Source organism: Maniola hyperantus, chromosome 1 (assembly GCF_902806685.2).
Source record: "Maniola hyperantus chromosome 1, iAphHyp1.2, whole genome shotgun sequence".
Lineage (NCBI taxonomy): Eukaryota > Metazoa > Arthropoda > Insecta > Lepidoptera > Nymphalidae > Maniola > Maniola hyperantus.
The window spans coordinates 15763664-15788311 of record NC_048536.1 but is presented as its reverse complement, the minus strand read 5'-3'; the positions used below and the strand labels follow the sequence as shown (position 1 = coordinate 15788311).

At 36.8% G+C, this 24648-nt stretch overlaps 1 protein-coding gene across 5 annotated transcripts in view; it reads left to right on the top strand.

The window, feature by feature from the left end:
* Positions 1-24648, top strand: part of spir (spire type actin nucleation factor) — a 216556-nt gene that overhangs the window by 48862 nt on the left and 143046 nt on the right. For all 5 annotated transcript variants that reach the window (XM_069499919.1, XM_069499912.1, XM_069499916.1 and 2 more), the window contains exon 2: positions 16069-16106. In XM_069499919.1, the coding sequence (XP_069356020.1) occupies positions 16069-16106 (38 nt within the window). The remainder of the gene's footprint in view (positions 1-16068; positions 16107-24648) is intronic.

Here is a 24648-nt window from a genome sequence, read left to right as displayed (position 1 = left end):
AGAAAGCCTCGGGTGGCCTATATACCACCGCTCTGTCACAGTACAATTAACTTTCGAAGCTTCTGCTGCCACTGTAGATTTATGACTGTTCCTTATATCTGCTTTAGAATTTACGCTTTTCCTAGCATGCTCTCATTTATATGAACACAGATTAGTAAAATTCTGCTTCTGCTTTAGCTACCTCTACCTAGTCTTATGCCCAAGTTATCCATATATTTGCTCCAGTTTTAGTCAGTCTATTAAACTAGTTTCAAGAAGGAGTGACTGAGTCCTAACTCCTAACCCCCTTTAAGGGATTCATTTATTGACTTTAAAGATCAGGCATGCAGTGACGAAGTTTCAAAACACTTTAACAGTTTTGATGGATTGAAATCAAAATTTTCAGTTTAGGTTTTTGCGAAAAACTCCTTACTTTGCTCCAAGTCCTTGAAATTTTGTCAATGTATCAATTTCTATCATAAACTACTTGCTTAGTAAGATGCGAAACTAGTAGGTACCCGATAAACAATTTTTTTTGTAGTAGGTAGCTTTTTTTTACGTATATTTAAACTGTCAATACAAATGGCTTCCAAAAAAGAAAATGTCCATTGTGTAGACTGTAGAGTTATTGCCGAATACTTTTTATATCTAATCTACTTGTAATTAGTTGATAAAATATTGTGTATCGACGACTATTATAAAAGATCGGCGAGTTTAATGATGTAAAACGAGTAAATGAGCGGGGAAATGTATTATTTTTATTTTTACACCTGTAAGTAGGTACTTTCCACTTAGCAGATTTTATCTGAATCTTTAAGCGATAAATTTTATTACTTAGGTACGCGATAATTATAATTTGGAGAAAGGTGGACAGATTTTGTTAACAACTATCGCCGAGTAATATAAATTGGGAGTTTAAGGGGGCTCAGGACGGTGCTTTCTTCATACAAACGTAGGAGGGTAATTACTACATTATTTGATACTGTACGTTCTAAAACTAAGTATTATATCGATTAATCTCGTCATTATCTAGGTTTATTGATATATGAAACATTGAAAAAATAATGATTTTAAAGTTACGAGCCTCAAAAGATTCCTATTTTAACACTAAATTTATGACAACTTTGGGCGTAAATAAATAAGATTAGGGGTATGAAAATTCTAAAGAAATTTAACATTAGACATAGTTTATTTATTCATTAGTTGAAATAACTATACTTTGCAAACATAAACTCAGTAGTTTTTCTCAAAAATACTTTTCCTAAACCCTTGATTTCGGTGAAAATCATCGTGCCTCTCACCTTTCTCATACAATGTCAAGTGAAAAGCAAACAGGTTCGGCCGAGTGTACTGCGTCACCTTAAGCATTTTTTGATGGTATCAGGTTGGGTGACGGTTTTTTAAGAAATTTCTCTGATGACATAAACATTAAACAGTGTAAGAAGTCAAACTGATTTAATCTGTATATAAAAGGTAATCTGTGTATGAAAGGAAAAGCTGACTGACTGACTGACTGACTGGCTCAAACTACTGGACGGATCGGGCTGATTTGCATGCAGATAGCTATTGTGACGTAGGCTTCCGCTAAGAAAGGATTTTTGAAAATTCCCTAAGGGGAAAAAATAGGTGTTTGAAATTTGTGTAGTCCACGCGGACGAAGTCGCGAGCATAAGCTGGTATTGTATAAAATGTAAAATAAATAATAATAATAGAAACGTGCGCAGGGCGCCGCTGAATCCAGGCGGCACAAGCTAATCTACTCGTGTGGCACAAGACCGCGGCACAAGTCCCTGCAAGAGATCTATGTCCAGCTGTCTGTCTGTTCTGACGTTTTGTGAATGATGACGACGCGACGACGAGATATTGAAGCTATATAGCCAAGCTGTAATAGCCTAGTGGTTAGGATGTCCGCCTTCTAATCGGAGGTCGGGGGTTCGATCCTGGGCACACACCTCTAACTTTTAGGAGTTATGTGCGTTTTAATTAATTAAATGTCACTTGCTTTAACGGTGAAGGAAAACATCGTGAGTAAACCTGCATGCCTGAGAGTTCTCCGTAATGTTCTCAAAGGTGTGTGAAGTCTACCAATCCGCACATGGCTAGCGTGGTATAGACTATGGCCAAAAACCCTTCTCACTCTGAGAGGAGACCCGTACTCTGTAGTCTGTAGTGAGCTGGTGATGGGTTGATCATGATGATGATGATAGCCATAACATTGCTTTTAGCTAACCCTATTGTGTTGCGAAGGTGGTCACGTGAGATTATTGTGTGATTTGTCCTAATTGCGATGTATCGGGTCATCTGAGCATACATTGTTCCACTGCGCTAATGTATCGCACCCAGAGTTTGGCTTTAGGGTGTGGACTTAATGGCACTTCTTTATACATAGTATAAAATAAAGTCGCTTCCCGCTGTCTGTACCCGTAGTACAAGATTTTACGTCTCACCAAATCAAACCAAATTCGAGAGTCGAAATACTTCCGCGTTACAGTAAAATGGACCTAAACAGCTTTGAATTGAAGTCAATTCAATGCCACTGATTTCAATTTCGCAATGTTTCCGCTTGGAGCGCTGGCTGTAGAAGTGTAGACAAACTTGAGCTTTAAAACAAGGCATTTAAGATCCAGTTTACTGTAACGCGGAAGTATTTCGACTCTCGAATTTGGTTTGGTTTGGTGAGACGTAAAATCTTGTACTACGGGTACTGTATGTATAAACGCGTAGATCTTTTAAACTACGCAACGGATTTTAATGCGGTTTTCACCAATAGATAGAGTGATTCAAGAGGAAGCTATACCTAGCTATAGTTTAGTTCTCAAAAAATTAGAGATCCCTAGAGAAATTGAAATAATGTGAATTAGGTCGGAAAAAATCCTCTCATTTGAGAGTTTCCGAGGCAAATACACCTCAATGACACCACATTAGTATCTACATTGCACCCATGCGAAGCCGGGGCGGATCGCTAGTAATTTCATAAGCGGTAAATTGTACAGTGGCGGTGTTTAGACGAATATCAATTAATTTTATTTATTTATTGACACTTTATTGCACACAACACAAAGTAAACATTGAAAAAAACACAATACAGGATCTTATTCTAATAGATGTAGCATGCAAAGGCGGCCTTATCGCTAAAGCGATCTCTTCCAGGCAACCTTTGACGAAAGGAATCACGAAAGCACGGGTTGGTGCGGCAGCCGAAAATGGCCCTAGTTATTATTATAAATTAGACTACATACACAGTACATTCTAATAATACACAAATAAATATAATTATATATACCCATATACATATCTCTATAATATACTACATAATTCTGTTTACATAGATAAATAATAGTTCTTCAAACGATTTTTGAAGGTGTTTAAGGATTTCGCCTGACGTATTTCAGCTGGGAGAGAATTCCAGAGCTTGACACTGTTAGTGGTGAAAGAGTTACCATAGTATACCGTGCGGCTGTGTGGAGTCATAAGCTTATTGTCGGTGCTGGAGCGGAGGGAGAACTGATGGTTCTCACCAAGATAGGAAAACCGTTCTTTTAAGTATGATGGTGTTTGAGGGTAGTACAGAATACGATATAGGAGCGACAAAACGTGCATCTCCCTCCGCCGAGATACTGGCAGCCACTTTAATTGGTGGCAAGGTCGGGCCAGCCTTGATAGCCTTCACAACAAACAAACGTGTAATGCTTATCTTATCAGCCTCATCATCAGCCGAATGGGGACGAATGGTGAAACGAGATCCCTGACGTCAGTTTTTTTAATTTAGGTACAAGTTTGCCCTTGACTGCAATCTCACCTGGTGGTAAGTGATGATGCCGTCTAAGATAGAAGCGGGCTAACCTGGAAGCGGTATGGCAGTTTTGTATTAAACCCATACATACCCCTTTGGTTTCTACACGGCGTCCCCACCAGACCAGACCAGACCAGAAATTTAGAAATTATGAATTCCCAAATTGAGACTGCAAGGAATTGAGCTTGGAACCATCCAATTGAAGAGAACAGCCTCACCACAGAGCTAAAGTGGTCGTCCAACTACTGGTAGTTATTTTTTACAACATACCTAAATAATAAGTTATATACCTTCGGGAGGTTCAGTTTAATTTTGTTACTTTTTTTAATTTTTTTTTATTCATTATAGGTATACGCATGACCACAATCACACCTGATGGGAAGTGATGATGTGGCCTAAGATGGGACGCGTTTACTTAGAAGATGCCTATTCACTCTTGTTTGTACTACTAGTTGACTATGCCCGCGACTTAGACCGCGTGGATTTAGGTTTTTAACAACAACCTAACAAACTTATTCGTTAGTAAGCTTTCGCATAGCAATCTGTTTAGAGGTGTAATGTAGGGCTCACGTGAACCTCAGAAACACGAGCTTCGATGGAAACAATGCCTCTGTTTTACTCCCGTGTGTTTGTTTTGCGTTTTGCCAGCATTCCCAAACAGTCACAGTTTGCGGTTTGGTCTAGCTCAAATTCTAAACCAAAATATTTTTACCACTCAAACGCGTAAATGCCAAAGCAAGGTTAGTAAGCAAGTAAATGAGCAAGTGTTATGTAATATCCTTTGATCGATTAGAAATTCCAATTCATTACTTACTGCCGAAATTAATAATGATCTATCTACTTACCTGTAATCTGTCCATAAGTTATTTAGCGACGCTTGTTAGAAAAGTCCATACAATTTTTGACAAATAACAAAGTATCTTACCGACAGATTATTATATAGATTTTTCTTATTAGTGGGCGGTCCCGGGTTCGATTCCTGGCAGGGGTTTGGAACTTTATAATTTCTAAATTTCTAGTCTGGTCTGGTGGGAGGCTTCGGCCGTGGCTAGTTACCATCCTACCGGCAAAGCCATGCCGCCAAGCGATTTAGCGTTCCGGTACGATGCCGTGTAGAAACCAAAGGGGTAGGGTTTTAATAAAAACTGCCATACCCCTTCCAGGTTAGCCCGCTATCATCTTAGACAGCATCATCACTTACCATCAGGTGAGATTGCAGTCAAGTGCTAACCTGTATCTGAATTTAAATTTTATTTAAGATTCCAAAAAGATTGATTATTATTATTAGTTTTGACCGTTAGTGGATCATTTAAGAAACTAATTTTTTTTTAATGTAATGGGTCACAGCCGATGACAAGTTAAACACGATGTGTTACAGACTTAGCATTTATTATTTGAAGAAAATAACCGACGAGAGGTTTTTTTTAATAATAATAATAATAAATAACTTATTTATTTAGGAAGAATATGTACATTTTACAACAAGTTTAGGTGTAATCATAAACTTTAAATCATAAGTTTTTCCGTACACCAATGCCGTCGACAGTAGATAGGTACACGTAACACATTAATTTATTGGTATAATACTTAAAAGCTAAAATAACACTTTAACCTATTTGGTAATGCACTTGTTAAGACTTGTAGATACACTCTGAGGTACACTTTGATCAATGATCAATATATATCAAAGAAATGTAATTAATAAACAATTATTACAAAATCAAGAGGTATTCGGAGAAAGAATTTGGAAAGTTCCATTGTAGTGTGATTTCAACACGTAGTTCGTCTAATTAGATAATAAATAATGGTTAGGTAGGTACATTACAAAAAGACTAGTCGCTTTTAAATTAGCACAGGTGATCTCTCAGAATGAGAAGGGTTTCAGACCAAGATCACCTGTTCTTTCTGTTCCGTGAAGATCACGCTCGCCTAGGGTTGCCAGGCGTCCGGATAAAGCCGGACATAGGTAGGCTTTTTAATTGCGTGTCCGGCCAAAATAAACGGTGTCCGGCTTGTCCTGCTTTTGTTAGGCTTTTTACATTTCGCAAACGAGCGTGGCCGAGCGCAGGCGAGTCGACTGCCGGTCGCTCCCGCAGGCGGCAGTGCCGCCTGACAACAAGATTTATGACAATAATAAAAAAAGCTTGATTTTACATACAATTTTTTTGTCGTACCTCTTAATACTAAGACACAAAATCCTCAATAATGTAGGGTGTCCGGCCTTTCTACTCAAATGTCCGGCCAAACTAGCTGGTCTGTCCGGCTATTAGGTTTGGCGACGTGGCAACCCTACGCTCGCCAAGTGCGGATTAGCAGACTTCATACATCTTTGGGAATTTTAGCGTTTTAACTATCGTGAGTGATACTGATTTCCATTAATCAATAAAATAAAACTTAGCTTAAAACTTAACTTAGAAATAACTCTCAGCAATGCAGGCTTCGTCACGATGTTTTTCCTTGTTATTATTTGTTATGTCCAGACACTAACGATCTCTATGCAATAAACCTATTAGTTACCATCTTATCTCAATGTTTATTTTGGTAGTGGTCGTTGTAAACTAGCCTAACCTAGTAATTGTAACGCCTGTACTTATTTGTAATTAGATAACAAAGTGCACATAAACAGAGATGCGATACGGCTCGCGGAACTTAGGGTTGTCACACTTCACGGCTGATCTTGATGATGATTATATATTGTTGTATATTGATTAAAATACTTTTATGTTGATTGTTTTAATCTAAACTATATCTTTACTTAGATAAGTATCTATGTAACTTGATTTTTTGTGACTTTCTGTGATAACTTTACACGTTAAATCTTATATTGAAGCCAGATTATTCCTAATCTCTGGGTTTGAAAAGTTGGTTGCTCATTAAATTCAATGTACATACTTTTTGAACAGTACCTATACTCCTTCTCATATATTTAGACAAAAACTATATAATAACACATATAAACTTTAAGGGACAGACGCTCCCGCCATCGCGTGGCTCCTCACTTGGTACTATCAAAGATATCGATAAATTACCCACTGCACAAGTTCAAGTCAGATTTTTTTTCTACCCGACTTCATATTGTATATCTAAATCTAAATATATAAAAGGAAAAGGTGACTGACTGACTGACTGATCTATCAACGCACAGCTCAAACTACTAGACGGATCGGGCTAAAATTTGACATGCAGATAGCTATTATGACGTAGGCATCCGGCAAGAAAGGATTTTTGAAAATTCAACCCCTGAAGGGGTGAAATAGGGGTTTGAAATTTGAGTAGTCCACGCGGACGAAGTCGCGAGCTAGTTGCACTCTATTTTCCCTTTAGAAATATCACGATATATACGATTAGAAGCAATAAATATCTCACCGAGTAATTTAAATTACTTCGTTCATCCATTTCACCTCGTTGACAAGTGACAACCCTACGCGTGATAAGATATCGCCGAGGTAATGCATTGAGCTGTTTAAATTATGCTGATAGCAGGCGTTTACCCTAGACGTGGAGGCACACTTAATGAGATGAGAGCTGTTGAGAAATAGTAATCGCTACAGTAATTGATTGCTAGCAAATTAAAATTTATTTTTAGCGCGGTTACACACTCATCCGATCCGAGTCCGTGAAAATACTTTCCGAAGTAGTCATAGAACTATTTCTATGGTAGAATTCAAAGAATTATGGGATCAAATCTACGCGAACAAAGTCGCGAGCATAATTTAAAAGGTAGGTAGAGTAGGTACCTTGTGATTTCGCGAAAGGGGCACACCGCGCGACGCATGAAAAAATACTGAAGGTATTTGGAGAAGGGGGCTAGGAGTTGGGAACCATTATTAAGGGACCCAAGATTAAGGGGTTGTAGCGCCCCACAATGATGATGAAGTCTGAAGACCAAGAGTATATATATAAGAGTATAAGACCAAGTAGGTACTATATCACTTTGTCCGTAGCTAGTTAGCACTCTCCCGGAAAAGCCGTGCCGCCAAGGAGTTTAGCGTTCCGGTACGATGACGTGTAGAAACTGATAAGGGGTATGGGTTAAATGAAACCGCCATACCCCTGCCAAGTACCCGCTTCCTTCTTATCACGCATTATCACGTACCACCAGGTGAGATCGTAGTCAAGGGGCTAGCTTGTAATTGGCTAAAAAAACACAAACGCCTTTGATTCATAAACATTCTGCGCGCTGGTAATTAAGCCTATATTATAACATCTGCATTACGATTTTTTTACGATTATTACCTATCTAGGCGTAAAAATCTAGCAAGCGTATCAGATGTATGTAAAGCAACGTCCAAGCTAAAATTACTCTGCTACCAATCTCTATAATTACCAGCCATAACTCGTGAGATGCCGATGGTGCAATCTCACCACAGGATACCGTCTCCCATAAAAGCTGGTTGCAGACCATTGATATATACCTACAGCACCCAAGATACTCGCATGTACCTACTATAGTTTTGCTTAGTTTGTTTAAAAGGTAAACAAGTAACTTCTCGCTGTAATGCGCATACTTTCCGCATTACAGCGAGAAGAACGAAATCATTCATAATTATATGTATGCCAAAATCACAAAATATGACACACAAATGCTGAACTTGTTCTATTTTAATTTTGAAGTCCTTGGGCCCTTTGGGTTCCTTACTGCAGTCGTAGTTTTTCGACATTTTGCACGATAATTCAAAAACTATGGTGCATAAAAATAAATAAAAATCTGTTTTAGAATGCACAGGTGAAGACCTTTCATATGATACCCCACTTGATATAGTTATCTTACTTCGAAAATTGAAAACACTAATTATTAGTTCATGACCACGATTTAATTTTTTTGTGTGATGTAACCACAAATGCACGGTTTTTAGATTTTTGCCCTAACATCTGCTATAAGACCTACCTATCAGCCAAATTTCATGATTCTAGGTCAACGGGAAGTACCCTGTAGGTTTCTTGACAGACCGACAGACAGACAACAAAGTGATCCTATAAGGGTTCCGTTTTTCCTTTTGAGGTACGGTACCCTAAAAATTACTTTGAGTCTTTTTGTAAAACCTTTAAAAATATGGGTACTTAAGCATATTATTGACACTTACATTTACAAAAATGTACCTACTGCGCTAATTTAAGTAAGTTTATCTTTTTCAATGTTGCGAACACATTAAATTGCTTGTTAGCTAATGTAACCAGACACCGTATTGTTCTGGCCCGCTAGAAAAACAATAGCGTCATCCATCGTCATACGGTCCGATAGACGTGGGCCAGCGCGGCGTTGTGCAACTAACAACAGGCGAATATTATTTCGCCGAAAAGATTAGATACAGAATATATTATTGTATCCGTTACGAATTACTAATTACAAAAGCAAATATCCTCCTCCTCAATAGCCGGTCAAGGAGCGGAATAAAATCCATAACATTGACGTTTCAAACCCCACGCTTATAAAACTAGTCTTGTTGAAACACTCATCTAAATATATAAAAGAAAAAGGTGATTGACTGACTGACTGACTGACAGACTGACTGACTGACTGGCTGGCTGACTGAGTGATGACTGACTGACTGGCTAGCTGGCTGACTGACTGACTGACTGATCTATCAACGCAGAGCTCAAACTACTGGACGGATCGGGCTGAAATTTGGCATGCAGATAGTTATTATGACGTGGGCATCCGCTCAAAAAGGATTTTTGGAAATTTAATCCCTGAGGGTGTGAAATAGGGGTTTGAAATTTGTGTAGTCCACGTGGACGAAGTCGCGAGCATAAGCTAGTTTAAGGTAAAGTTCCGTAGTCATGCAAGTTGCTAAAAACTTTGTCAACCCTTATTTCGTCAACAGTAAATTTTTAAGAAACTGTCCAAGATATCGCATAAATTAATTATGAAGTGTAGATTAGAAGGCCATTTGAAGATAACAAGATAAGATATATTAATGTTCAAGGTGCACTGAAAATTCATGAAAGAAATAGCTGATATCGTTTGCTGCAGTTGCACCCATTTTCAGCAACTCAATCTGGTAGATTTACTTTTTAATCTTTCACGTGTTTTTACTTGTGACGTTCGCCCTGAAATCTTACACATGTGATCTAAAATGTCCGCGAGCGTTTAAATAAATACTTACTACCCATATTATAAATACAAAAATGTGTTTGTTTGCTGGTTTGGCCTCCAATCACGTAACGGAGCAATACATCGACGTGATTTTATGCACGGCTATTGTTAGCGACCTAGAGAGTGACATATTATGTTACTTACCTATCCCAAAAAATCGGAGTTCCCACGGGATTTTTAAAAATATATAGGCATCAGCAAGTTTTCCTTATTAACCGACTTCCGAAATGGAGGTGGTTCTCAATTCGGCCCGTTTTTTTTAATGTATGTACATCGATTTTTTCGAGGCTTTTTTGGCGGTTCATGTGGCGAAAGCGGATCTAGCATAATGTCACGTGCGCTAATTAGTAACTGACCTATTCACATAGGTACGCATGCAGTATGAAGCACTTCAGAGCGACAAAGACGTAAGTGCCTCGAGGACTCGAGAGCTGTCTGACATAACGATACCCATTACGTCCTCGTGGTTACTTTGACATGACATATCCTTTGTTTCATATAGCTTTGTATATTGTGTAGAGACAACAATTTTCCGCCATATATTGTAGAGATTTTTTTAGTTCGTTTTTCATATTTGACAAATATATTTAACTAGCTTATGCTCGCGACTTCGTCCGCGTGGACCACAGAAATTTCATACCCCTATTTCACCCCCTTAGCTGTTGAATTTTCAAAAATCCTTTCTTAGCGGATGCCTACGTCATAATAGCTATCTGCATGCAAAAATTCAGATCGATCCGTCCTGTAGTTTGAGCTGTGCGTTCATAGATCAATCAGTCAGTCACTTTTTTCTTTTATGTATTTAGAAAATAGGTTGTCTCAAAATATTTATAGAGCAATTTTTCACTTTAGCCAATTTTGTTAAGCATCATCCAAACCTGCGCGACCAAAGCTGCTACGAAGCGGGAACGTTGCGGACAACATTTGTATGTATCTAATTTATTTTTAACAGTAGAGAAAGAGTAACTAGTAATCGTTTCGCACTAATTAAAGTTAAAAGTTTGTGTCCAAAAATGCACAGTCAAGGCTCTAAAATACTTAAAATGCGCATAAATAAATAATTAATTTAATTTGGTAAGAAAGTGCAACGAGAAATCACGTTAACTTCGTAGAACATAACCGTTAAACTTGTAAGTTAGATATCAGCTTAGCTATGAGTTAGGCTATGGCCACACCTGCGCGTCATGAACGCGGGGTGCGGGATGGGATGCAATGTGTAGGTGACCACGACGACGACGACGACGTGAATCTATTCGCATACCTAGTAGTCACTTTTATGCGGCAAAAAAACCAGTTTAAAATATATTTTAATCATATTATTTTAAACAAAAATTGTATTATTTAAAAAAAAAGCTCCTTTTCACTTCTCATGCTCGTAAAGTTTTTCTTTATGCTGGTTGTAAGCGGACTAAAACTGCTTTTCATGCTCTTGTACATAAAGTGTTTATTGTGGTTTATAGGTAAACAAAAAGCTATCTAATGACACATATAATATGTCACAAAAAAGTTGTAATTATGCAATTTCTATAATGCCAGTAACATTTTGCACTTATGACCTCATTACAAAATGGCTAGAATTTCACTTTAGTCATGTAGGACGTATAATATTATAATTGTTTCATTTCCTTACAATCGAAGTGAAAAGCCGAGTGTATAACTCGGTCATAAAACCCATTTTATGCCCTTGTTGTACAATCTACTATTTTTCCAACCCTGATGGTGCCATTAAATATTGTGGGGTCAATTTAGTCACACAGGTTTGGATGATGCTTAGCAAGAGCATTGAACTACAAATCAACGAAATTCACCGGCATAACGATTTGATGCGATTACACAAATTACATCGCGTAACAGTTCTCGATTAGGATTACCAAACTGCCGGATTTGACCGGATCTAGGTAGCTATTTATCCCGAAATCGGAATCCGTGCGGACGTATAATTGTTATAAAAATAAAAATAAAATAAAAATCTTTTTTATTCGAATAAACTTTTACAAGTACTTACGCATCTACCACTGGTTCGGAATGCCTTTCCTACCGAGAAGTTTTTTTTATTTTTTAAATGAAGTTTTTTGTTCTAATAATGTTTATTCAATCGATAGGTGTAATATTATGATAAAATATTGCTGTTTAAAATTGTCATTTTATTGCAATTAAATTCTTTACAAACTTGTTAAGTATCTCTCCATTTTGGCTAAGATTTTTCTATATTTTTAGGGTTCCGTACCTCAAAAGGAAAAACGAAACCCTCATAGGATCACTTTGTTGTCTGTCTGTCTGTCTGTCTGTCTGTCAGTCAAGAAACATTCAGGATACTTCCCGTTGACCTAGAATCACGAAATTTGGCAGGTCTGTAGGTAGATTTTATAGCTGGCATTTGGGGAAAAATCTGAAAACCGTGAATTTGTGGTTACATCACACAAAAAAAATTAAATTGTGGTCATGAACTAATAATTAGTATTTTCAATTTTCTAAGCAATACAACTATATCAAGTGGGATATCATATGAAAGGTCTTCACCTGTGCATTCTAAAACAAATTTTTATTTATTTTTATGTATCATAGTTTTTGAATTATCCTGCAAAATGTCGAAAAAATACGACTCTAGTACGGAACCCTCATTACGCGACCCTGACTCGCACTTGGCCGGTTTTTTTAAAGTAAATGTTAAATAAGTGTATTAACGAATAAACGATATTTAATTTCAATAGAAGTGGCCCTATTTTTTTGGAAGTGTGGATGGTCACCCTATGTACAGTTCTTAAATACTAAAATATGTAACGGATTTTCGTTTCCTAAGTTGTTGAATCTTCGTTCTAAAGTGTAAAGACACTAAACACGACCATAGCATACTAACGATGTTTAGTGTCCAGAAACTTTAAGGTTGACACCGATTGTACATGTAGGTATCTAGAATAATTATATAGTATAAAACTCTGCCAATAGACTAATCATGAGGAGATTAGTTGATTCGGAAAAATTGAGAAACCTAGATCAATAAATACTTAGTTATTAACGTGCTAGAAAATAATAAACCTGCAATTGAAAAAAGATCGCCATTTAATTTCATGTATACCTATCTATGTTTTGTAATGAGTTATTACCTACTAACTTAGTATAATCAATAATTAGTTTAATCATAAAACTGTTTGCTAAAAATATACTAACGGCGTTCATTATAAAAACACTTGATTCATGGTTAAATGAATCGTTTTGATTAGCTTTGTGGGCGTTAACAGGGAACTGACATTTTAGACGTTTAGTTCGCTTTATGCCTCGAACACGTGTAGTGGGCGGAGACCTTTATGTTAAGCTTGTCGCAGATTTGCTGAACGTGCGAATGCGGATTTCTAGTTGGGAAGTCGGAGGTGGTAGGTATACCTCCGTGCCTTGGATAGCACGTAAAGCCATTGGTCCTCTGCCTAATCACTCTTCGTCCCATCTTACTTTGAATGTGTGGCAATAGAGAGTGCGTGCCTGATGGCACGCACTTATAAACTTACTAGCGACCCGCCACGGCTTCGCACGGGTAGCTCATTACAATTTTCGTAGGGATCTCTAATTTTTTTTTGAAATAAAACATGCCTTGCTAGCATGTCACTAGAGAATAATGTAACTATTGGAAGAATTTTCAAAATCAGTTCAGTAGTTCCAGAGATTACCCCCTACAAACGAACTTACAAACTTTACCTTTTTATAATTTTCATAGTTGGCTACTTTCCGTTGAGATTGGCTATGCCGTGGCCGTGCTATGTGCACATGAGTAGAATAATGCGTCTGTTTGGGGCTCGTCCCTAGTGTGTGATCAGCTTTAAAAGGCCGTAATGCTCATCTGTATCGTTATGTCACGCGTGTGCGAGGGTGAACGCCCTCCGCAAATACACTGTCACTGTTAAATAAATCTTGATACTTATTTGCATGTGCGAAACCGTGCGGTTTGTTTTGTTAAATGAGTAAAGGCATCTTTGCAGGCGACCATGTCGGTAAAGAAAGGTTAATGAATGTAAGGCAGTATTTTGTGTATTTATGCTTGGTTTGGACTTTGGGTCCTTTGTTCGAATCTGGGCCGATGGTTATTTTGAGAATATTAAAAACAAAACAAAATAAATAAATGGTAAGTAAATGCGGGCTTGTTTTTTATCTTTCTTTTTATGGGACTTTTATCCGACACGGACACGCCAGCCCCATCGGAACCTAAATTACAATCTGAACTAGATCATGCCCGCGACTTCGTCCGCGTGGATTAAGGTTTTTAAAAATCCTGTAGCAACTCTTTAATTTTCCGGTATAAATAGCCTATGTCCTTCCCCGGGATGCAAGCTATCTCTGTACCAAATTTCGTCAAAATCGGTTGAATGGCCGTGAAAGTCTAGCAGACAGACAGACACATTTTCGCGTTTATAATATTAGTATGTATGGATATTAGTATGGAAGTATGGATTTATTTAACGGTACGAGCAACAGTGTGATAGGTAAGTAGGTATTTTCAGTGGCGTGCAGCTTATAGAGGCATAAACGCACTGCTTACCCTCATTGTAATAAATCAATGCTTATTTTTCATTATAACCTGCCGTAAAATAAGTTCATACCTAAATGCATACCCTGGCTTGAACTCATGTGCACGCCACTGGGTATTTTCTACCGTTCATGAATGGTTTAAGAGTTTTCACGAGGTGATTCGCGTTCGCGCTCGAGTGAAGAGTGGGCATTAGATTTGCCCCTGGGGAGTGTCATAGTTTAACGCACATTTTGTCAATAAGTTCGTAATTCCGCGCACCACTCCTAAATTTTCCACTTTTAGTAACAGCTCCATTTATGTTTAAATAGATGCGAAGTTTTATCTGTCAGAAGTCAGAACATCAACTGTACTTGATCTTCTTTTTTATCTACACTATAATATTATAAAGAGGAAAACTTTGTTTGTTTGTTTGTTTGTTTGTTTGTTTGTTTGTTTGTTTGTACTGAATAGGCTCAAAAACTACTGGACCGATTTTAAAAATTCTTTCACCATTCGAAAGCTACATTATCCACGAGTAACATAGGCTATATTTTATTTTGGAAAAAATAGGGTTCCGTAAGATATTTGGGTTTTTCGGACACAAGGTGTAAAAAATCAACCAGAAAAGTTACTTATTTTGCGTACGCTGCCTAAACTATAAAAGATAGAACCATAAAATGTTCTAATTAATTGTAGATCTTATAAATATCTACAAAAAAGTCCGCGACACACTATACCCATCTATGTCGAGTGAGGCACAGCAACCATTTTTTTATTTAAAAATCTTGAATTTTTTTTGGACTACATTTAAACGCGTTTATTTTACTCATGCTATTAATCCTTATCAAAATAAATGATTTCATCACTAAGAACAGTTTATGGAGATAATATTTGGTCTTTGAATGATTAAAATTGGACGTTTGGTTTTGAAGTTATGGCGAAATTAAAATATTACGATTTCTGCTGCACGGCCCGTTGTATTATATAAAGAGGTAATGTCGTTAAGTTTGTTTGTAGGGGGTAATCTTTAGAACTACTGAACCGATTTTAAAAATTCTTTCACCAGTAGAAAGCTACATTATTCCTGAGTGACATAGGCTATACGGGATCTTTAAAAACCTAAATCTACGCGGGCGAAGCCGCGGGGATCAGCTAGTATTATATAAAAGGAAAAGGTGACTGACTTATTGACTGACTGACTGACTGATCTATCAACGCACAGCTCAAACTACTGGACGGATCGGGTGGAATTTGGCATGCAGATAGCTAATTTGACGTAGACATCCGCTAAGAAAGGATTTTTGAAAATTCAACATCTAAGGGGGTAGAATAAATTTGTGTAATCCACGCGGAGGAAGTCGCGAGCATGAGCTAGTTTTATCATAAGAAGGTTTGATATTTGAAATTTTCTAAATAAATATAGAGTTTTCTTGATTCAAAAGACATTTATATTCCACCGTGAAATTGTCTCCACGGGTCGGTGACCTCGGAGGAAATCTACCATCTACCGAAGAATGCCTAGTTAGTAGACTGTAACGGGCTATACCTGTAACATTAAATAAGATAATTTGATAGAATTGCTAGCTATGTGGATACAGTAATATGTATCTAAACAATAGTCAGCTAAGCTGTTTCAGTCTTAGGCGCAACGCACACCGTCACCGTATTATAAGTTTTAAAAGACTTTATATTTTGTTACAGATGACAGCAGCAGAGAAAAATTCAAATCAGAATACGAGGTAAGTCTCAATTTGGTACTGGCTTTGTTGGAGCGATACCTAAATATGGCACATGCTAATGTGTAGTGGTGAGTGGACGCTGGGAACAGACCGCAGAGTGACAGCGGATCTCCTTTCATGTCTGCGCAAACAATAACGCGCACAGCATATAAGTACAACATAAGAGCAAAATAGTTTAGTGATGTCCACTTTGAGTGACACTGAAGACATTTTTGTCGATGATCACACTAATGTTATAAATGCGAAAGATTGTATGTGTGTGTGTGTGTGTTTGTTACTCTTTCACGCAAAAACTACTGGACGGATTCAGCTGAAATTTGGAATGGAGATATCTTATACCCTGCCTTAACATAATATATTATTTATAGGCTACTTTTTATCCCAGAATATCTAAGAGTATTTTGTATCGCATTTTGTACTGGTAAAGTCTCAATTTGGTACTGGCTTTGTTGGAGCGATACCTAAATATTGTATTGTATTTTGTATTGTATTTATTTATTTATTAAAGAAGAATATTTGCAGGTTACAACAAGTTTGGTGCATTCATAAACTTTAAATAAGTTTTTCCGTACACCAGTGCCGTCGACAGTCGATAGGTACCTACACGTAACATTAATTTATTGTTATACTTAATACTTAACAGCTAACTAACAATTACTTAATATAAACTAACAACATTAAGCTAAATGTGGGTTATTTTAAACTTACTATACATTAAAAAGTATTTTAGACTTAATGTACATAATAGGTAAAAAACGCAATCATTTATATAATGTAGGTAGGTAAGAAAACGTTCATTATTAAATATCACAGGCACATATGGCACATACTAATGTGCAGTGGTGAGTGGACGCTGGGAACAGACCGCAGAGTGACAGCGGATCTCCTTTCATGTCTGCGCAAACAATATAACGCGCACAGCAAAAGTACAACATAAGAGCAAAATAGTTTAGTGATGTGCACTTTGAGTGACACTCAAGACATTTTTGTCGATGATCACACTAATGTTATAAATGCGAAAGATTGTATGTGTGTGTGTGTGTGTTTGTTACTCTTTCACGCAAAAACTACTGGACGGATTAAGCTGAAATTTGGAATGGAGATATCTTATACCCTGCCTTAACATAATATATTATTTATAGGCTACTTTTTATCCCAGAATATCTAAGAGTTCCCGCATTTTGTACTGGCTTTGTTGGAGCGATATACCTTAATATGGCACATACTAATGTGCAGTGGTGAGTGGACGCTGGGAACAGACCGCAGAGTGACAGCGGTGCTCCTTTCATGTCTGCGCAAACAATAACGCGCACAGCATATAAGTACAACATAAGAGCAAAATAGTTTAGTGATGTCCACTTTGAGTGACACTGAAGACATTTTTGTCGATGATCACACTAATGTTATAAATGCGAAAGATTGTATGTGTGAAAGTGTGTATGTGTGTATATTAGTTACTCTTTCACGCGAGAACTAATGGACGGATTTGGCTGAAATTTGGAATGAAATTAATATAATATTTACTGCTTCTTATTTTTTAATAATATATGATAATTCACATCACATGTGTGATTGGAAGCGTTTAGTTAAGGGAACTTATGATATAAAATTTGTAATAGGCAAGGATTCGATATAAGAAAGATTTTGAGAGAAGTAGGTACAACACTACAAAGAAGTCGTGATCGTGACTACATAATATTCGCAAAATGATCTTGAAAAATATGAGAAACTCTTTCATACTGTTTTGTCCAACAACTTCATTTACGGAGTTGTGTGGGTTTGCGACATTGTTTTATCTTTCTTTGCTTAGGCAATTTGTTCAGATTAGATAATTGTGGCCATACTGTGACTGTAATACCTAAGGGCGTAGTGATCAGCGTGACCTAATTATGTTATCTGATGACTTATGATTTTGTCATTGCAACGAAATTGTTTAGCAATAACAATACTAATTTATATAGTTTAATTAGTTTTGAGTGCAAAACATTATTATTATACATACTAGCTGACCCGTCCCGGTTTCGTACGAAATGAATTGCTGAAAATTTATTCTTACTGAGGTCTATCTTATTTTATTACCAAGATCAATAAACCTGTGCTAAAACAGATCATATTGGAATCTGAATACAAAGAAATGAAACCTTTTATTTTCAACCTAGCGTTTGAAATAGTCTGGTCAAGGATCATTACTGATCCAATAAAGAGGCACGCTTAACTATTACAAATCAGACGGCAAAATGAAGGATTGTTCAGAAAAGTTTTTTTAACTTAAAATTTCGAGGCATGGTTTACCAGAGGGTCTAATATTTTTAGTTTTTTTTTCAATATTAACGTTAACTGTATGTATTTGTCATTTACAATATTGCATTACAGGCGCGGCTGTGCTTGCATAAAACTCTGACCACCTATAAAATCGATCAAGTGCGAGTCAGACTCGCACAGGAAGGGTTCCGTAAAAATTATATTTTTTTTATATTTTCATGATGGCAGTTTGATATTTTTAATATATGTAATTTGTTTTTATAGCTGCATAGCGGCAATAAAAATACACATTATATGAAAATTTCAGATCTCTATCTGTTATGGTTCACGAGATACTGCCCGCTGGCAGACGGACGGATGGACGGACACGGACAGCGGAGGCTTTGTAGGTCCCGTTGGCATCATTCGGGTACGGAACCCTTAAAAGCAAATTGGGTTGGTTGGCAATGTGTATTGGACGGCAGTGGTAGATGGTGGCGATCGTAATAGATCGACACCGGTTAACGTGGTGGTCCGCACAGCTGCCAATTCCAAGTAGTATAGGATAGGAATTTTGGAAGGGGCTTGGGGAAGGCTGAAGCCACACAATGCGTTTCCGGTGCGTTGCGGCGCTGCACGGGCCACCGCTTTGCCTCGTCTCTCTGCTCCCAAGTCCGTTGCGCGTGCGCGGCGTCGCAAGACGTCGCGCGTCGTAACGCATCATGTGTACAGAAATTTCTATGTAGGAGGCACCGCTCAGGCGACGCACCGCCATCGTGTGGCCTACTCGTGTGGTGTGGCTTCACTCTAAGGCTGAAATCTATAGAGCGCACTTTGACTTTGCTCAGACTTAAGATTGAGTTAACACGAGACAGATTTATGTGAGAGATAGATATACCTACATCTGTCTCGTTTTAACTCTGTCTTAAGTCTAAGCAAAGTCAGAGAGCGCTCTATAGATCTCACTCTAAATCGTTGCGACTGTGAAGCCTGAACTCGTGTGCGTGCACACTGCACCCGCGAGGGCTCGTAATCGAAATTTATGATTCGACCACACACACACAGCGACCGAAGAACGCCTCGTTCGGATCCGTGTAAGATACATAAAGATTTACTGCTTGTACCGATCAGTGTTTCAGCACACAGTTCCGTTATGTTACAACTTATAAGACTTGTTTGATTTTTGATCTTTTTCTTTATGACTAGCGACCCTCCCCGGCTTCGCACGGGTAGCCCGTAGCTTATTACGAGTTTCGTATGGATCTCTAATCAAAAAAATATAGCCTGTGTGTCACTCTAGAATAACGTAACTTCTAATGGTAAAAGATTTTTTGAAATCGGTCCAGTAGTTTTTGAGTTTATTTGTTACAAACATACAAAAATACAAATCTTTCCTCTTTATAATTATAGTGTAGAAGTGTGGAATTGTTCGATTCGGTGTGGGGACGGATAATATCTAAAAATCGTAAATTTTTAATCGAAAGCCCAAATTCAATTTTTCGTTGATATAGTACATATAATGGCTTCAAAAATGTAGATTTTTGACGAAAATTATGATTGGCTTCTTTTATTGTATCAAGGTGTACATAATTATTTCTGGTTGTTTCCCGAAAGTTCATTCGATCTCTGAGTCTTTATTTAGTACTATAACTATTTAAGAATAAATTGATACTATTTCATTATCTCTTGTAGTGCCTACTCACTTAGTTCGTTCAAGTTTTAGATGATATTTCACATTACATAATCAAATTGACTATGAAGTAATACTAACCGCAGACTTTTTTCAAGATTGTGGATTACCATAGTTACTTTGTCCACCGCATCGTTAGTGTTAATTACGAGTTAATTGATGATATTTTCTCTATAATATTCCTAAATCTAAATCGCCGCATAGATAAAACACACTGAGACATTTTTAACCGCATAGGCTTGCTACCATTATTGTTGGTTTACTTTTTAAGTTTAACTCTTATCAGTTATATTTATTTAAGTATGGGAATGAACTTCGATGTGGTCTTACCACAGTTCACGACAGTTAAAGACCTTCTAACAAAACATCGAGGCTTCGACGTCACTGGCAGGCGACATTTGACGCAGTTAGCCCCTAAAGTAGCCCTATTTTTCTTTGATTAAGCCTAATATTTGACATATCGTCGATTCAGGATCAATCCGAGACTTCCCTCACTCTAGTTCACTCTGGTCTTTTTTAAAATAGATATAGCAAACAAACGAGCAGGCGGGTCACCTGATGTTAAGTGATTACCGCCGCCCATGAACAATTGCAGCACCAGAGGAACTGCCGATGCGTTGCCGGCCTTACTTAATAGGTACCTATTTACTTAGTATTTTTGCTATATTTTAGATATTTTTTGTTTATTATCAATCAATCAATCAGCCTGTTTGCGTCCACTGCTGGACATAGGCCTTCCCAAGAGCGCGCCACCTTCCTCATCCACACACTTCCCGCTACCTTCTTAAGGTCGTTAGTCCAGCGGGTTGGAGGTCGTCCCACACTGCGCTTGCCGATACGCGGTCTCCACTCCAGAAAACGTCTGCGCCAGCGACCATCGGTTCTGTGGCAGCTTCACTGCCACTTCACTTTGTTTATTAATTAACAGAAATTGAAGCCTTGATTAAATCAATGTCAGGAATACATAGAGCTTATATAACCTATTGTTCACATACTGACTGTGACTATTCTGCAGCAGTTTATGCAACTAGTTCTCAAGGATACACGCAATCAGAGTTCAATCACATAGCTTGCGGTGAATGAAATGTAACCCGACCGAACACAAGAGCACATTCCTTCTCAGATCCCACCGAGTATGTTGGAGGCGTTGCAAAATGGTGATGTTTTGTACCCAACAGGAAACCTTGCAAAGGAAACAACAAGATTGAGCGCCCGCTTGGCTACTTTTTGCGATATGAATCGATCGGGCGAAAGTAAATCGATTATAGCTAACCATATCGGATTATGATATTTATTTGCCCCCTTTATCATTCCTGTCCGCCTTCTCAGATACCTGCGATATTTTACAAATTACAATAAATATTTTCTAGCGATCGAGCGTGCCTTATACGGTGCCAAATGTTGAGAAAGTGTCTGCTGGCACAGTGGCATAAAAAGTTATTTAACTGGAAGATTTATTAATTGAATTGTTATGTTTCGTTTAGTATCAATTTGTTTTGCATATCATTTGCTCTTTGAAAAAGTTGATTTCTTAATTTGTAATCTTAGCTTTAATCATGTTTTTTTTTATTTTCGTTTTTTATTTTACGAAAATTTCGACTTGTGTTTTTTTAACATTTTTTACTAAGCGTACCTCAAATGAAAGACCATATCCGTACTATAATAATATAAATAAGAAAGTGTATGTCTATCTGTTTTGTCCGTCCGTCTGTCTGCAAGCTTTACTGGGCCGATCCGTTTCAACGATTTTGATAAAAGTACAGGGATAGCTAGCATCCAGGGTATAGATATAGGCTATTTTTATCCCGGAAAACCACTCCCACGAGATTTTTTAAAACCTAATGAAATCACGGGCATCATCATCTAGTAAAAAATTACCTTGTTGATATTTAATAAGCGTCCTATATAATATCATAGGTTGTTCATGTTAAATATTATTAAATTACAAACAATTTTACTGTTGTCAATATAAGCGTTTAAAATACAAAACAAATTAATATGTAAAACTAGCTGACCCGGCGAACTTCGTACCGCTTAGCAGTCGATTCTAATTTTTTAAATTTTTCTCTCCGTAAGAACCATCCTCGTACTTCAAGGAATATTATAAAAAAAGAATTAGCGAAATCGGTTCAGCTGTTCTCGAGATTAGCAACACATTTAGCGATTCATTTTTATATATAGAGATGACGTAAATGTTCCGTTATTATTCATAAAGCAGGCTTTTAGTAAGTAAATTATCGAGCTCGTATTAAACGAGTAACTTCGTCGATTACTGTCGGGGCCCGTTTATAACTGGTTTGTGCATTAGTTCTGACATAGAAGCCTTATTAACTGATTAAATACACTGTTTGGCTTATATGCTATTAGCGACACTTCGAACATCGCATGCGAGATTAAAGTTTGTAACGTTATAATCTTCATACTAACATCTATCAAGATTATTTAATGACTAATGAAGTCCCAGAGATTCTCGCAAGATTTAGATTGAAGACGTATAAATAATTGCTAGCTATAAAAGGAATTAAATGTATGAACATGGATCCATAAATTTAAAATAGACGCTGAAAAACATTAATGTCTAGAAGCTAAAAGCTATTCCTCATATCACATACCTACATATTCTGAAAATGTAACAATCAAAAATAATTGTACAAAAGTTGATTGAAAATGTAGTAATTATCGAATTCTTTACACGGCTCCAGTAATATTATGTAAATATCAAGTTTGTACTCAAGTAATAACAGCTATAGTATAGTAAAGAAAGCTTAATTATTTTCATGTACATGTTCATTTCACTTAATTAAAACCTTTGTTCATTCTGCGACCCTAAACATTTTTTATCTCTGCTTTTCGTTTTCCATTTCTCACCATTTTTTCGTTAGCATCTTTAAAATGGACAAGTGTTTTATGTTATCTATGCTCATTGTCTTGTTCATACTCCATAATTCTTTTGTCTGCTAGATGACTTTTGTTAATTTTGACATTGTGATTGGCGATTATCTAAACAAATGATGTAATGTAACATCCGTTACGGTGGCTATTTCCTCGTTTGAATTGCTTCCTGGAAAACAATGGGTTGTTGTTTGAATAATCCCATTAATATACATTCGGGATATTGCAAATGGGATTTATACACCCACCTGTATGCTGTCAATTGATTTTTGTACAAGTTATGATCAGTGATAGTCTGGTGAAAATGAATATGTAGGTACGCTTATATTAAGAACTAAAGAATCTGGACCCTCGAGTTTTCTATGAAAACTTATATGATCGTTAATGATTGTGTTCATGTTCCTCGGTGAATAAATACATCGTGAGAAAGCATTCATTCTATCTCAGGACTCAGGAGATTCTGAGATACCTGTAAATAATAAATATGCAAGTCTGTGAATGCGATGATAGTTTTAGTTTAGATCTGATTAACTTCAATAACGTTGGTAGACGACGTTAAACCATTTAATTGTTAAGGCATCGATTAGAAATTCTTAATTTACTTTGACTACTAATGGAACTTCTACAATACTAATCTAAAAGCACTGTAATCCGCTGTTGGAGCAGTAATACTTAAAGTTAGCGATATTAATGTAGGAAGTACGTTATAAAATGTAACAGCATTACTTAGATTGAACCGCAAGCTCGTGAGAACGCTTTAACTACACAGCGTCGCCTCTGAAGCCTCAGCTACCAAGTATTTAATTGGATAGATAATTTAGTAGGTTTTTGTCCCACGACAGACCGTCCCTAATGATGTTTAAATTGCTTGTCGTATAAGGGGTTTCAGTGTAATTTGCAATAGCTACGCGTTTTATCTTCTCATGGATGAGGATCAAATACAGCTTGACAAAAAAGCAATATAAAAACTACCACCGAAATATAATCTTATCCGCAAAACTTTTTCCAAATTAATTTGGAATATATTATTTACTGATTGCTTTCTTTTGTAAAAATAACTTAAGCGTTGCTCTTATTTTCTTTTCCGTCTTTGCACATACAATTTGACACAGATCCAAAACATTTTAATGATTATATCAAATTCTAAAAGAAGAAATTTTAGAAATTATTCTCTTAAAAACTCTTTTTTCATATTGAACTAAATATGCATGAAAATGCTAGTTTAAAGCGTTAAAAAAATTCGGATTTGGATTTTTAACCATATTGGAAATATCGCGGAATAAATTAGCCATAAATTACTTATTGTATATCTTGCTTTGGTAATATTAGAATTTAAGCATCGCTGGCAGTAAATTCACAAAGTAAACCAGACTTTGATACACTTATATTCTTGCACTTATAAGATAAATGGTTAGAGTTGCTATTTATTTCTTGAAATTGCTACTAAACTCTTTAGATTTTGCTTAAGAATTAATTCTAAACCATTGACATTTTATTTGTAAACAGAGGCACGTCAAAATGATAGAAAAAATACTACAGACGTTATGGAACAATTAACAGATTATAAATGGCAAATCTATGGTACTTACATGGCAAAACATAATAAAGATTTTATTATATTTTAGAAATAAAGTAATTGTAGATTTAAATAGAGTATAATGTGGTATTTAAAGTTTATAAATTTAGTAGAGTTTAAACTCTATTGACTCTATTGAATTT